General features: G+C 50.4%; 6 protein-coding genes across 6 annotated transcripts; 3 read left to right on the forward strand and 3 right to left on the reverse strand.

Annotated features, from left to right (window-relative positions):
* Window positions 1-877: 877 nt before the first annotated feature.
* Window positions 878-2927, forward strand: TRIVIDRAFT_231881 (uncharacterized protein; the record flags this gene model as incomplete). Its single annotated transcript, XM_014096285.1, has 2 exons — window positions 878-1399; window positions 1494-2927. The coding sequence occupies 2 exons, from the start codon at window positions 878-880 to the stop codon at window positions 2403-2405; spliced, it is 1434 nt and encodes a 477-aa protein (XP_013951760.1).
* Window positions 2928-3518: 591 nt separating this feature from the next.
* On the forward strand, window positions 3519-4214 carry TRIVIDRAFT_226520 (uncharacterized protein; the record flags this gene model as incomplete). The annotated part of the gene is made up of 1 exon (XM_014096286.1): window positions 3519-4214. One exon carries the CDS (start codon window positions 3519-3521, stop codon window positions 4212-4214), a length of 696 nt encoding a protein of 231 aa, XP_013951761.1.
* Window positions 4215-4751: 537 nt separating this feature from the next.
* On the reverse strand, window positions 4752-5507 carry TRIVIDRAFT_43250 (uncharacterized protein; the record flags this gene model as incomplete). Its single annotated transcript, XM_014096287.1, has 3 exons — window positions 4752-4778; window positions 4835-4887; window positions 4958-5507. The coding sequence occupies 3 exons, from the start codon at window positions 5505-5507 to the stop codon at window positions 4752-4754; spliced, it is 630 nt and encodes a 209-aa protein (XP_013951762.1).
* An 867-nt stretch (window positions 5508-6374) lies between these two features.
* Window positions 6375-8083, forward strand: TRIVIDRAFT_42839 (uncharacterized protein; the record flags this gene model as incomplete). Its single annotated transcript, XM_014096288.1, has 2 exons — window positions 6375-6827; window positions 7067-8083. 2 exons carry the CDS (start codon window positions 6375-6377, stop codon window positions 8081-8083), a joined length of 1470 nt encoding a protein of 489 aa, XP_013951763.1.
* A 325-nt stretch (window positions 8084-8408) lies between these two features.
* On the reverse strand, window positions 8409-10737 carry TRIVIDRAFT_123748 (uncharacterized protein; the record flags this gene model as incomplete). Its single annotated transcript, XM_014096289.1, has 4 exons — window positions 8409-9071; window positions 9120-9154; window positions 9227-9813; window positions 9890-10737. Coding segments are annotated over 4 exons (2133 nt in total), but the record flags the coding sequence as incomplete, so codon positions are not given.
* A 905-nt stretch (window positions 10738-11642) lies between these two features.
* Window positions 11643-13904, reverse strand: TRIVIDRAFT_173247 (uncharacterized protein; the record flags this gene model as incomplete). The annotated part of the gene is made up of 4 exons (XM_014096290.1): window positions 11643-12245; window positions 12301-12961; window positions 13055-13546; window positions 13711-13904. The coding sequence occupies 4 exons, from the start codon at window positions 13795-13797 to the stop codon at window positions 12040-12042; spliced, it is 1446 nt and encodes a 481-aa protein (XP_013951765.1).
* Window positions 13905-14528: the final 624 nt, after the last annotated feature.

A 14528-nucleotide genomic window follows, 5' to 3' on the forward strand; every position in this document is an offset into this window, starting at 1 on the left:
TTCGCCGCTGATTCTAGGCCATCTTCCACGTGTGCTTGTCCGCGTGTTCTAGCTAGCTAGCCGTACCTGGCGTTGTGGGCTGAAGAGCAGCTTTGGTCTCTTTTCTTTCTACTTTGTTGTCCGTCCCTTCATCGGAAGCCTCCACGTTATCGAAACACGTGCAATCCGTTGCAATCGTCGAGGCGACTCCTCCATATTCGAGAGACACGGGCCGTCGATTGATAAGCTAACTTTAAACGCGCGAGGTGCTGGCCAGCTTCGGGAACTCACAAGGTCTTGCCAAGAAGGAACACAAGGTTTGAGCTGAGCGCATTGTCTCTTCATTCTCTGCTTTCGAGACACCTGTCCCAGTAACGATACTTCGCTGCACCATCCTCTCCACCATCACCACCACTTTGTCATCAGCCACTCAGTTCTCATCATCGCCCTTTCTGCCCGTTCACCATTTGGACGTTCACCGAAGATCCCTAGCAGTCCGACACCTTTTTTTGCCAAAGTTCTGGATCATCTAGACGCGGAAGAAGAGAGTTGCACCCTTTGAGAACACAACTCCTCCCACATCTACTCCGCTACACACACAGCCTGGGCAGCGCCCTTTTGCGACACCACCAAAGTCACATCACGAATCCTACACACACGAGAAAGCCGATCCTTATCATCACCGATTCCAGCCACTACACCAGCACGTTTTCCTTCGAAAACCCCCTGAGTGTAGATATAAACAATCGAAAACAAGGAGAAATAAAAAAGAGCGAAAAAGAAGACAAGATCTTTGGTCATCGCCGATTAGACGATATTTAATTCGTTCCAATTTTTGTGAACCATACATACTGTTCCTTTTGCAATCGGAATAAAACTCGTTCCAACGGAAACCACAATGTCTGCCTCACCACCACAACCGACTCAATCGGCCAAGCGCCCCCTCGAAGAGGCTTCCTCGCCCTCCCGAGCCACCGACCAGCCTGAGGCCAAGCGACCTGCCTTGGACAAGGTGTCCAAGAATGACGAAGAGACGGAAAAGCTCGATCTTGCACCTGAACCACCCGTCGAGACTGCGGAGCAGAACGGCGAAGAGAGTGCCAACGGCGTCGCCGCAACTGAGGAATCGACCACCGCAACCGATGCTGGCACCGATACCAAGGCGACTCCAACTGTAGCGATATCAACTGCGGCCTCGTCTGCTGTGGCGGCCTCGGCTGCCGCTCATGACGAGAGCTCATGGATCCATATTCGAGCAGTCATCTCTAGTCCGGAGGCTGCTACCATCATCGGCAAGGGCGGTGAGAACGTATCTAACATTCGAAAAATGTCCAATGCCAAGTGCACTGTCAGCGACTATCAAAAGGGAGCTGTTGAGCGCATCTTGACCGTTAGTGGCATCGTTGATGCAGTTGCCAAGGTGCGAATGAACCAACCCCCCTCCTACGGTAAATATTTGTGTAAGCTGTTGGACTAACATGTTCTTCTCTTGTTTTTGTTTTCTCCATGAATAGGCTTTTGGTTTGATTATACGAACATTGAACAATGAGCCGCTCAACGAGGCATCCACTGCCTCCTCCAAGACCTACCCCCTCCGCCTTCTGATTCCCCATATCCTGATCGGTTCTATTATTGGCAAAGGCGGTTCTCGTATCCGGGAGATCCAGGAAGCGTCCGGCGCCCGGCTGAATGCCTCAGACTCATGCCTCCCCATGTCGAGCGAGCGTTCCCTCGTTGTGATGGGCGTTGCTGACGCAGTACACATTGCCACTTATTATGTCGGCAGCACTCTACTTGAGCAGCTCAATGAGCGATTCGGCGGGCCAGCCGCGTCTGCATATGCGACCAGAAGCGGCGCTCCCGTGGGATCTATCCCTGGCGGTATGCAAGTGGTCCCTTACAGCCCCCAGCCAGCATCGGGACACTACGGGCGAGCAGAGAACTACGGCCGGCATCAGGAGCGCCGACCTCATCACATGCCACCTGCGCCGTATCCCCAGCCATACCCTCATGGTGCTCCTCACGGTGCTCCGGCGATTCCCATGCAATACGGCGCAGGTCAGCCTGCCGCCGCCTATGGAGCGGCCGCACCTCACGTACAGCCACACATGGCACCCCATACCGGCCCTCAGCCGCATGGTGCCCCCCAGGGCCAGCCCATGCACGCCGGCATGCCAGGAACAGGACCAATCACCCAGCAAATCTACATTCCCAACGACATGGTTGGTGCCATCATTGGCAAGGGAGGGCAGAAGATCAATGAGATACGACAGATGAGCGGCAGCGTGATTAAGATTAACGAGCCCCAGGACAACAGCAACGAGCGGCTAGTAACAATTACGGGAACGGAAGAGTGCAACCGCATGGCCCTCTACATGCTGTACTCTCGACTTGGTGAGACGCAAAACCGATCCACGGGAGCCTAAGCTTCTAACCAGTAGCGAGCGACAGAATCGGAAAAGCACCGTATTTAACCACTTGCAGCGGCGACGAGAACGACAAGGTTGCTGCGCCTTGGAATATAGGCGAGAACTAGGAGGCCAAAGTAGTGATGAAGCTGACGAACGATGAGGCAAGGGATCTGGGTCGGACTGGGTGCACTGTATTAAGGTGTTGATAAGGGATCAATGAGATGCTATATGATGATGGCAGCTACAGATACTCGGTTTATTTTTTATTTTACTTTTTCTTGATATTCTAGTTTTCAACCATTTCTTTGGCAGTCTAGAATCGGAATCTCTACTGTGACTGGGGGTGATCTAGGGGTGGAAGGAGGCGAGGCAAAGACTGATGAAGACTAGAACGGAGCTCAATGGGATAGTTGACGGTTTGAGGGCAGGTTTAATGTTATTGATTTATCAGAAATGGGAGTCTACGAAACTGGCTTTTTATATGGAGATGGGTCATCGTTTGACATGATGCCACGGGACTGCAAAAAAAGTACAGATGCACTATAATATGCAATGATTTCTCTCTGCCTCTCTTTCATATTTTGTTGATTTCATTGCCTTTCCTTTTGCCCTTTTCCCTTTTATGATGGAGTCACAAGCCAGCACCCCAAGTCAAGTTGGCTACCTATCAAACGAGCTCAAGTGTCACGAGAAGATATTGGGATAATACCTTTCATCCACAACTCATGTGCTTTGCTTTGTATGTAAGTATCTTGAGACGTGGGATGATGCATACCTAGGCGCCGTCTATATTTATCGGGTCAAAGAGCAACTGCCAAGTATCCAGCTGGGTGGCTGTCCAAGGCACATATACAAGCCCTCTCCTCCTTTCCTCGAGGTTCTTTGTTCTTTCTTTCATCTGCATTCTCTCTTCAATCTTGTCTTTGTTCAACCATAGGCCTGCTGCGCCACACCGACTTGCTTTTCTTTGTCTTGCTTTCTCCTATTTCTTCTCTCCTTCCCTCTCCTATTTCTCTTCGACTTTCCCCTCTCCTCTCTCTTCTTCTCACCAATCTACTCACATCTCTCTTCTCCTCACTATTCTACTCACATCTCTCTTCTCCTTTTTAAGATAACCCAGCATTTAAAATGAGTGTGTCCCTAACGGGAGAAACGGAGGAGCCGGACTACGAGAAGTTCGAAGAGCTCATGGCGTTTTGGGAGACCATTCCGCGGGGATTCCCTGCGTCGTGGCACACAGCTCGGGAAACAGCAAGCACTCTGCCCGAAGGAGGACGCACGCTGACTGCGATCAAAGACATTGTTTCTGAAGCCCGTCGGAACGAACGGAAAGCTATCATATCGTTGGACATCCTGCTGTGCAGGGCGGCGACGGCTGATTTCGTGCCGGAGAGTTATCTGCAGGAGTTCCGCTGCATTTATGGACAACTGCTGGGATTGGCGAGACCACACCCTATGATGGAAATAACAGAGGACGTTTGGGAGAGTGAATACGCCCCTAAAGTCTCCGTTGGGGAAACTCGCCCTGGGTATGAGTGGGTCGCCCGAATTTTCAAACTGCTGCGACTTGTACGAGGTCTAGATTGTCCTGAGGTGATCTTTATAGTAGGAGTATATCTGAACAGGAAATTCTTGACCTATCTAGGGGGAGAAGTATATCGATCTTGGCGCCAGAAATTGATCACTGATTTCCCGGAGTTACTGTATCGGTTTATTGGTGATGGAATGACCGACTTATCTGAACAAGAGATGAAGGAGTATAAACGCCAGGAGCTTGAGAAAATAAGGAAGCGCCTGGACGAGCAGCAGCCATTATCCATTTAGGTTCGGCGGAAATTATTTGCTGCTTTTGTTCTACAGTTATGAGATTGTGATGGACCGAAGGAGGGGGGTTTATTTCTCGACGTCGCTTGAGAGCCACATCACTTGGACAGCAACTTCTTGGTGGTATTTTGATGCTTGAGGCAACACAATGGTCTTTTTCTTTGTAGTTAACAGCTTCTTCGCTATGAATTGATTCTTTTTTCCTTATTCATCTCTTTGTATTCTGAGTTTATCTTTTGGGACTTGTTCACTTAACACCCAATACTAACCCTAGTGAATAGCATCACGGAGTCTCCCATGACGCCCCCAGAATCAGCCCTTGACCTAAAAAGAGGCCCAAAGAAGTGACCCAGCGCCATTAAGTGTACGAATGCAAGTACCAAGTACAACTTTATCGACCTTCCTGTTTCGCTTTTCCCTTCATTCACTTATTACAAGCGGCCAATGTGTATCCAACTGAAGATGCCATGTATTCATTCGTTCAAGCTCCAGCTATCATGTATCTATACAAGTAGGGTCCTCTAATCCTAGACATATTTATAGCTTCTGAAGGTTTACATGGAACTGCAGAGGCAAAGTCAGCATATTTGGCGTTTGATTCATGGGCAACTGGTCCATACCATTCCAACAGATTTGCGACCCGATCTCACGAGGTGGATGTTGTTGTCAATCACTGGGATTCTTGCGTCAGCTCCATCTCGGGAAAGACGGTGACTATGATGGATGATAAAGAAGAAGTATACCTTTACCCTCGCCCCTCTGAGCCTGGTGATCAGCCATTGAGTTCCATCCCAGTAGCAAAAGGACCACCTTTGGTTCTGGCTGCTCAACGCCGACATAGTTTAGAGGCACAAACTCGCCAGTGATGCCGCCAACCATGCCGGGCAGCTTTGCGTCATCAAGAGCCTTCACAAAGGGATTGAGTCGAGCATCAAGATAGTCATCGTCGGCGCCAAAGCTAGAGAAGAACTCAGTGCAAGGAGCCTCAAGCGGGACGGCAGCATCGCCGGTGTAAGCGGTGCAGGCAGATACCGCATAGGTGGCCAGCGGCGCGACGTAGGAGGCAGCCCAGTCAGCGAAGCCGGGGCTGGTGTGGAAGTTGTCGATGGCGGTTTGGGAGGACCAGCGGGCGACCCAGGTGTATTTATAGGGGGTTTCGAGGTGAGGGCCGAAGTAGAGGGCGATGACGCCGGGGGTTGAGGCGAGTGTTTTGAGGTCGTCGAGGAGGGACTGGGGAGGGGAGGAGAAGCCGTCTTTGAGGGTGATTGTTGAGAGCTCGATGATTTCGGACATGGTTGCAGTTATGAGATGAGGTGAGGTGAGAATAAGGCTATATTATATATATGTCAATTGATATGGAGGATGAGTATTGGAGTTGTGTTGCTGTAAGATGTTTGCAACTGTAGTTGCTAATGCTGGTTTATATAGTTGAGAGCGCCATCTACCTCATTTATAAGCAGCGACACCAATCATCCTCCAAAGCCCCGCAACGCACGCATCTAAGCTCTCATTCCTCCATGTTTATTGCTGTATTACACGCATGTAAAGAGAATCTGTATGAAAAGAAGGAAGCTCTCGAACCCCCATTTGGGAGGTTCCATTGATAAGCAAATCTCCACTATTGTGAGCTGAGAAATCACGAGTTGTTGGCTTTAGGTGTCTATCCGTAAGACGCAGCAGGAATTCAAGATGAATTGAAGAATACATCCTAAATGGGCAACAATCTTTCTATTGTACTACTGTAGCAGAAAGAAATGTAGCGTCAGATCGACTGGAAGAACAGGGCACTACTGGGTAATAAGAGAGCCAGTCCAGTGGCCTGTACAGCAGAGGACGTTGCAGGGCCAGCGTATAGCGTTAGTACGGCACAGCGCAGCACATTAACGGGTACCTGGCGAGCTACAACAATACGTCACGGCCAATTCCAGCCTCACCTCCGACAAACTTTCCATCTTCACCATCTTCAATCTCCCATGTGCTGGCTTCATCAGTGCCAAGCATCATGAACTCACTCAGCTGACACACGCACTCCTTATCAATCCATTGCCAACCAACATCTCAGTCCACCAAATCCAGCAACGCCCCACCGCCATCTCAGCCAGGCCCCAATCCCTCCCCAGCCGGAATCCCAGCATCGTTAGCCTCGTGACGACAGACGCCATGGGCACAGATCCCTCTTCAGCCTCGCAGGCCACCAGCCAGCCCGTCACGCAAATCCGCCTCCTCACCCTCAACTGCTGGGGCCTGCTCTACATCTCCGACCTCCGCACTCCGCGCCTCGCTGAAATCGGCCGCCAGCTGGCCCTCCTCGACCCTCCGCCGGACATTGTCTGTCTCCAGGAGTGCTGGACCCGGGCCGACTACCTCGCCATCTGCGAGGCCACCGCGGACATTCTGCCCTATGGCAAGTTTTACAACAGCGGTGCCTTTGGCGGCGGCCTTGCGCTTCTCAGTCGATGGCCTGTCGAGACGAGCTCCATGTTCCGGTATCCGCTTAATGGGCGGCCCACGGCCTTTTGGAGAGGCGATTGGTATGTCGGCAAGGGTGTGGCATGTGCGAGTGTGAGGTTTGGGCCGGGGAAGAATGACGTAGTTGAGGTTTTCAACACTCATGTGAGTTTCCGAGCTTTCTCTCATCCGTTTCCATCTCTTCTTTTCACTCCTCACTCCTCACTCTTCACTCCTCACTATGGTTCATTTGTCTATATAAGCTATGTATTGCGTCTATATGTTCTAGAGAAGAAGAGGAAAAGGAATTTGCAAATCACATAATCCCTACTCATCCTTTCCTCTCCTCTACATGAAAACCCACCCCCTATGCATCCTTTCATTCTCATGCTAATTCACTCCAGACTCATGCCCCTTACGAGAGCCCGCCGAATGACAGCTATCTCTGCCACCGCACAGCTCAGTCCTGGGAAATCGCCAAGCTGCTCCGTGCCGCCTCACTCACTGGTCGCCTTGTTGTCGCTCTGGGCGATTTTAACATGACGCCTCGATCGCTCGCCCATCGCATCGTCACCGCTCGCAGCCCTCTTCGAGATACATGGCGTGTTCTTCACCCCGAGAGCTCTCTTGGCACCGCCGACGACCCTGTAGAGAAGGCTAGAGGCCTTCCTGTGCCCACTGCTGACTTTAATCTCAAAATCAACGGATCAACTAGCGACGGCCTCTACAACACCTGGCGCTGGTCCAAGAGTGCCCAGAAGAAGCTCAAGACTGACCCTTGCCCGGTCGACCCAAACAGTCCTGATCCTCGGGGTAAACGCCTCGACTACGTCTTCGCCTCCACTGGCCCCTTCCAACCTGACGCTGCCGATCCTCAGGCCCAACCTCGAGGCTGGGTCGTCCATTCTGCGTCCGTTGAGATGACGCAGCGCCATCCAGAGCTCAACGTCTCCCTATCTGACCATTTCGCAGCCCTAGCCACCCTCAGGCTCCATGAAGTTTCGCCTTCTTCCCCTGTCCCCCACCTGGATGCCCAGCTCCTTCCCACAGAAGGCGACGATCCTGAAAGTGCCAGTCTGTCCCTCTCTGACTACGATGAAATCCTTGCCATGACCAAAGAGTACATGGCCCGCGAAGTGAGCCAGCGCTACTGGCGCGGCATCCATTTCTACGCCTCTGTCCTTGTCTGGATAGGCTGCCTCGTTGCTGTGTGGTTCAGCCCTCGCAACTTTGTCGCCTTTATTCTCATGCTTGTTGCGAGCCTGGGCCTCGCCACGGGAGTCGTGGATGGTCTCCTTGCCCTGCTCTTCTTTTGGTCTGAAATCCGGGCTCTAAGAGAGTTTGAGTGGGAGATTCGTACTGCCAGGTCACTTGCTTCGTCAGACCAAGCGGCCCAAACCACGTCAGCAAAAGCTGGCTAGCACTGATTCTGGTGCATATCGCCATATTCAATGAAATGTTCCTGTGTATCTAATTCGATGTCGGGGAGAGGTAACAGAAAGGAAAGAAACAACTAGTAATATGGGGATGCAGCCACTTGGATTCATGTAGGCGTCTCACACGACCAAAAATCAGGTGCAATCATATAATTAATACCAATTAATGCTGTATCCATTAATTCTGCTATGTGATTCTCTCATGTATGTTCCATTCGCTAGTCAAAACATCCCCCCTCCTCGCCTCACCAAGTTCCGTCAAAGGGATTAGAGCTTCAACTCACCAGTCTGGGCATCAGATGGCCCTTTTCCTCACGCTATGCCACGCGTAACCCATAAAGGCGCTTTGTTTCCTTACTTCCATGGCCATGCCCTTCATACTGTCGTCTCGTAGAATAATGTCTCTTGGTCGCTTGGGTACTCTCCGTCCGTATTCCCTCATAAATCTCTTCAGAAGCTCCTTCTCTTCGTCCAGAAATGCACCCATCGAGTCAATCTCCAAGTCCCTGCTACGAAGAGCCCCTGAATCATATGGCGTGTGGATCATCCGAATCGCCACGTTCTGTATGCTCGGCCTAAATTCTCGCAATACCCACCGAACCTCGTCATCTGTAAGCCCAGCCTTTTCCGCCACCGACTCAACTCGATCGTCGAGAGGTTCGGACTCATCAAAATAATGCGTATCTTCAAGGCTATTGATATGAGGGACGAAAGGTGGTGCCGTGTTGTGCAGGGTGTCCCAAGGGACGCTTTTGAAGAATCGATGTGCCTTAATATCCTCGGCATCGTCGGGGAAAACATATCTACCATAGGCATCGGTTGGCATCGCAGCTCCTGGTTGGTGCTTATCAAGCATCTGGTATCGTTTGGAACAGAGTCGAACTTCCTTGTCCTGGATCAAGCGGTAGATCAAATCTTTGCATCTATCACTGACGAGAGGTCTCATAGGAAAGCGGAATTTCTCTTTATGGGCCTTGGATAGCATTAAAGCTTGTACAATAGTCATCAGATATCCACTTACCAAGATGTTTTGTTTTGTAGGCTTTCTGCCTTCGTCTGAAAGGAAAGGAGTGTGTCCGTAAAGACACTCGTACAGAATGATGCCGATGCTCTACTAGTCGCATCTACCGTCGTAGTAGGTCTGAAAGTTTTGTGCTTGAATCACCTCGGGAGCCATGTATTGACTTGTGCCAACGACAGAATTGGCTCTCGAACGGTTGCTACGCGTGCTTCTCCATCCAAGAATAGCCGTGAGGTCCCGATCACTTCCTGGAGTCTGCTCGTCATGTCGCCCGACTTCAGCTGCCAGTGCTTGAGCTCTCTCGACCTGCGCTTGAACACTTTTGCAATCCTCTTGGTCCTTTTCGTCCCCTTTAGCATCAATATTGAGTTTTCGTAGCAGTGAATATCGATGGTAATTGTAATACGATGCATCATGGGGCCACTGTCCATCAAATGCAAGCCCAAAATCGGAAATTTTCAGATGCCCCGAACTGGAGATAAGAAAGTTGTCAGGTTTGATATCACGGTGGATGAATCCAAGGCGATGGGCCTCCTCAACGGCCAGAATCATCTCAGCAATGTAAAAACACGCTACAGCTTCGTGTAGTATATTCTCTCGGATCAGCAGTCCCAGGAAGTCACCACCGGGCATGTACTCCATCACAAGATAGAGATTTGACATGTCTTCAAAACTTGCAATCAAGGGCACAACCCTGTGTAAAAAGACGATATGTTAGTTAGCCAATCCACATATAGTGAGAGAAAAGAGCAAAGAATGAGCATATTTACCAGGTGGAGCCTTCATAAGAAACGAGGAAATCTCTCTCGGCGCGCAGATGGCCCTCTTGACTGCTTCGAAGCATATCTGACTTTCGTATAACTTTCATGGCGTAGACTTGATTTGAGAAATTATAAGGCGAGTTTGATTTCTCCCGCACTAGCCTGACAACTCCAAAACTACCTTTCCCCAGTACCTTCAGCGGCTCATACTTGGACACAAAGGGGCTGGCATTTTGTTGTTTGGCCAGGATTGTGCATTTGGATTTCAACGCTCGTATGTCCCTCAGGCGACAGCTTTCCGAGTAGTAGAAAGAACTGCTGTTAATGGTACTATTTCCAGAAACCAGGCTTGGAGCGTAAAAAAGACCTTCTTTAACTTGCTGCTCTGCGAATTTTTGGCATCGGACCAAGCGGCGTTGTGATTCACGGCAGAGCTCATTAAAGTGCGTCTCGAGGTATATCTTGGCAGCAGCCGCTTTTTCCACTGTGAGAATAGTTGGCTTCGGCTTGTCAGTCGCCGTCTCCTCAATGGTCCCCAAGCCTGCTCCTTCTGGGCTGGATCTGGTCCAGCGACTCCGACGACTCAATTTCCTTCTTGGGCTCCCTTTCGCTGAGGGTGAGCCAGATATACGAGAGTCGATTGATGTTTTCCCTGTCAGGTTATCGTCTGGGCTTGCCAGTCTACTGCTGTGGTTAGATGACCATATATCATCCTGCTCGCTCGAGTCGTCTGATTCGGTAACACCAGTGAGATCTTGGAACGACTTATGGTGTTGTAGAGGGGAGTCAGAAACCACAACAGTAGAGCTTGGCGAAACCTTGACATCATTCGACCGTAGTTTTCTGATAAATCCCTTTGTCGCCGGAAGCCCTCTTGCTTTCCGCAGTACCGTGGCACCATTACCTGAAATACCGACGGCTGGGTTCTTTCCCTTGTTCAAGGATCGTAGTCCTTCTCTTGGATACCAGTCAAGGGCGGCAGAAACATGCGAGCCTGTCACTTATCAGCGCTGTACAATCCCCAAGCCATATATGCAGGTCTGAAATACCAGGTTCATCTTTCCCCTTTACTCCAATTACCTTGCGAAATTTATCAGTCCACTGCCTTGAGTGTTTTCGATGAAGCCTCAGAATGTCAGATCCTGCAAGACCTTCGTCTCCATTGAACGGAGACTGAAAAGATGTGATACGAGACTCATCGGGTCCATTAGGAGCAGCATCCAATGCCGGATGATTTCGTCTTGCATTTTGATGCTGAGGCAGCATTCTTGTCCGGGGGTATGCAAGAAGAGAGGCGGCGGCCACAGGATCCGCAAAAGAAAGGGACGAGTGTGGTGATAGAGATGATGAATTTTTTTGGTATTTTTCTTCGTACGTTTGTAGTTAATGAATGAACGACCACATCAAGATTATATAAATGACCTGGTGAACAAGTGAAGAGGGAGAGAAATAGAGCAGATGACAGTTCCAGGAAGAGAATAAAGAGACATGACGTCGCCCATCGAACGCGGTTTCCAGTTTTGAGCACACCGCCCGATCATTCTTTTCTACCTTGGGCAGAGAATCTACTCTGTATAGGGAGTGGCTATCCAGCACCCAATACTCAGGAGGCAATTTAGCTTGTGAGACAAAGACGTCGACCGACTACCAATCAAGTCAAGACTGCGACTACACGATAGCTTCAACTTCATTTCCCCCAAGCTGGTTGATCAGCCAGGTACTCGTCACTTTAACCGGTTCATATTCGACTTCGAGAGCACATATATGAAAACATATTTTTATTCCTTTTTATAGACGTCTAAATCGCCCATTTCAAACCCTTAATCACCCGAATTTTTATCAACAGCTGCGACGTTGTACACAAGAGACACCAAAGGAGTGCTCGGCTTGTACGCTTAGCTCAAACAATTCCGGCTCCTCGCCTTTGATAATCCCAAACCCCGATGTGCATGCCACATCCCAACGTTCCATGGCACTACACGCCATGGCAGAGCTGAAGGCCTCAGGCTCCTCATCAGTGCAACATGTCAAAGGAAACAAGAAAAACAAAATGAACCATGCCCAACTTTCCACGTCGTCCAGAGGATGGGGGTAAAGAATTAGTACACGCAACCATGGAAGTCATCCAACGCCGGTCCCAAGTTTATATTGACTTTGATTTATTTGATCTCGAGCAGCTTGACGTCGAAGGTCAGTTGGCTGTTGGCGGGAATGCCGGGCAGGCTCTTGGAGCCGTAGGCGAGGTGAGCGGGAATCGTCAGTCGGCGTTCGCCGCCGATGGCCATGCCGACAATACCAACGTCCCAGCCCTTGATGACCTGGCCCTTGCCGATCTTGAAAGAAAAGGGCTTGCCCTTCTTGTTGGCTATGGTTCAAAAGTCAGCCGCTGTGTAAAACAAAGAGTCACGAGTTGAGCTTACCATCGAACTGCTGTCCATTCTGGAGCTTGCCAATGTATCGGACGCCAACAGTGTCGCCATTCTTGACAGTGCGGCCCTTGCCAATTGTGCGGTCATCAACGGTCACGCCCTGAACATTCTTGACACCAAGAGAGGCCTTGCCGGCCTGCTTAGCCTTCTCGGCTGAGCCAGTAGGACCCTGCTCCAGGTTCTTGGCGAACTGGACCTTCTTGGTGTCCTTCTTCTCTTCCTTCTCCTCAGCGGCGACAGCCTCGCCCTTGTTGTTCTTGAGCTTCTTCTGCTGCTTCTTGGAGAGCTTGGAATCGGCAGCCTTGGAGATGAGCTCGTCAAGGCCCTCAGCCTCGGCAGCAGAGCGCTTGTTCTTGCCCTTCTTGCTGTCGGTGGGAACCAACTTGGGGACTTCCTCATCGGAGTCGACTTCGGTGATGCGGGGATCAGCGATATCGTCGAGATCGTCGCTCTCCTCCTCGCTGTCCTCCTCACCCATGGCATATTCCAGCTCATCGGGGGACAGGTCATAGTCATCCTCACCCTCCTCGCGCTCCTCATCCTCATCATCCATAATGTAGTTACCGGTCAGGTAAACGGTGTGGGTTCCTGAGACGACGAAGAAGACCTTCTCGCCTTGGTTGACAGTAATATCAAGAGGTTGCTGGTAGTTCTAGATTGGTTGTTAGTATATGATATAGGACTTGGCGATATGAGTCTTGCTCTGAAGGAAAATTTTCAGACGACTCTGGTGTAGTAAGCTTACCCGCTCAGTGTCGAGAGTGCAGAGAACGAAGTTCTCGAGGTCACCTCCCTCGCTGTCGTCATCCTCGTCCTCCTCATCCTCTTCCTCATCTTCCTCCTCCTCCTCAATGGCCTTGCCCTTGCCCTTGCCCTTAGCGTTGCTCTTGCCCTTCTTGGACTTGACGCCGTTGGTCTCGGCATCCTCCATCTCCTCGTCGTCAGAGTCCTCGCCGTTGGTGGCCTCCAGAAGCTTCTTGATGGCAGCAGCCTGCTTCTGCTTCTTAGCCTTGGCAGGGTCGCTGGGGCCACCGTTGGCCTCGTCGTCCTCGTCGTCAGAGTTGCCGAGAAGGGCGCTCAGGTACTCATCACTAAGCTCATCATCCTCATCCTCATCAAGGCCAGGGAAGGCGCGCTTGATCAGGCGCAGAGTTGAACGAGGGACAGAAGGGGTATTCTTGGAGTCATCGAGCTCTGGCTCCTGGGTAGGATCTAAAGCGGCCATGGTGATGCGGAACTGCGACAAGGAAATTGGATGGTTAGAGTCAACCGTGCAAAACCAACAGTTGCATCCATCGCCGGCCGTTGGAATCGAGGCTGGAAAAGAAGGCGCAAGAATTCTCGATGATCCAACTAGGCTCAGGTTGAATGGCGACAGAAACTGAGAGAGAAACAACTTACAGAGGCAGGAAACTCCAAGTTGGCTGGGATCAGCACCTCTCCAGGCGGGACCTCGAGGCCATAGACGGGACCGGGAACAGCAGCCATTGTGACGGGGAAATTAAATCTTAGTACTGATGGTTACGGGTAGAATCCAAACGAATTGGTACAGAGTAGAAGAGAAAAAGTGCGAGAGAGAATGTGGTTCTGCTTGTCCCAAGGCTTGAGGATGGCGACGTGAAGAAGAAAAGAGGCGAGCAGGCGAGAAGCTCAAAAAATTTCTAGTTGCTCTTTTTTTTTTTTTTTTTTCCCGTCAAGCCATTCAACGTAGTCTCCACTAGTGAATTTGGGCCAATCAGATTATGCGATAAGGCGCTTATCGTGGATGGATGTCGCTGGCTCAGCAACCAACCCCGCCGAAGCGGAGCCAATGATGCACTAGAGTGGGTCTCACGCCATTGAGCGTCTTTGACCGCCTGCAGTTTGTAAGCTGCGATATCCTCGATTTACAAAGTCATTCATCATGCAGCAATTGGAATAAAAATATGTGATACAAGTACACATTTAAATCCTCAGATCAATCTTTACATTTATTCTCGTCTACAATACAATATTCATGCCTCATATCGATAGTCCTTCTTTTGGGCACCCGTGGTGGGTAGTTGGACAACGCTGGTTCGTATAATTCTTATTCACAATGAACTCATGACCACAACAGCGTCATGTTAGACGTATCAATACTCTTGGAATGTTCTCTAAGGTTCTGTAAATTTCTGATTTTATTTATCTATGATTAATACTTTGCCCCAACAGGCTCTCTATGATGAAGAAGCCGTTCC

The sequence above is a fragment of the Trichoderma virens genome (genome assembly GCF_000170995.1).
Source record: "Trichoderma virens Gv29-8 chromosome Unknown TRIVIscaffold_88, whole genome shotgun sequence".
Taxonomy (NCBI): Eukaryota; Fungi; Ascomycota; class Sordariomycetes; order Hypocreales; family Hypocreaceae; genus Trichoderma; species Trichoderma virens.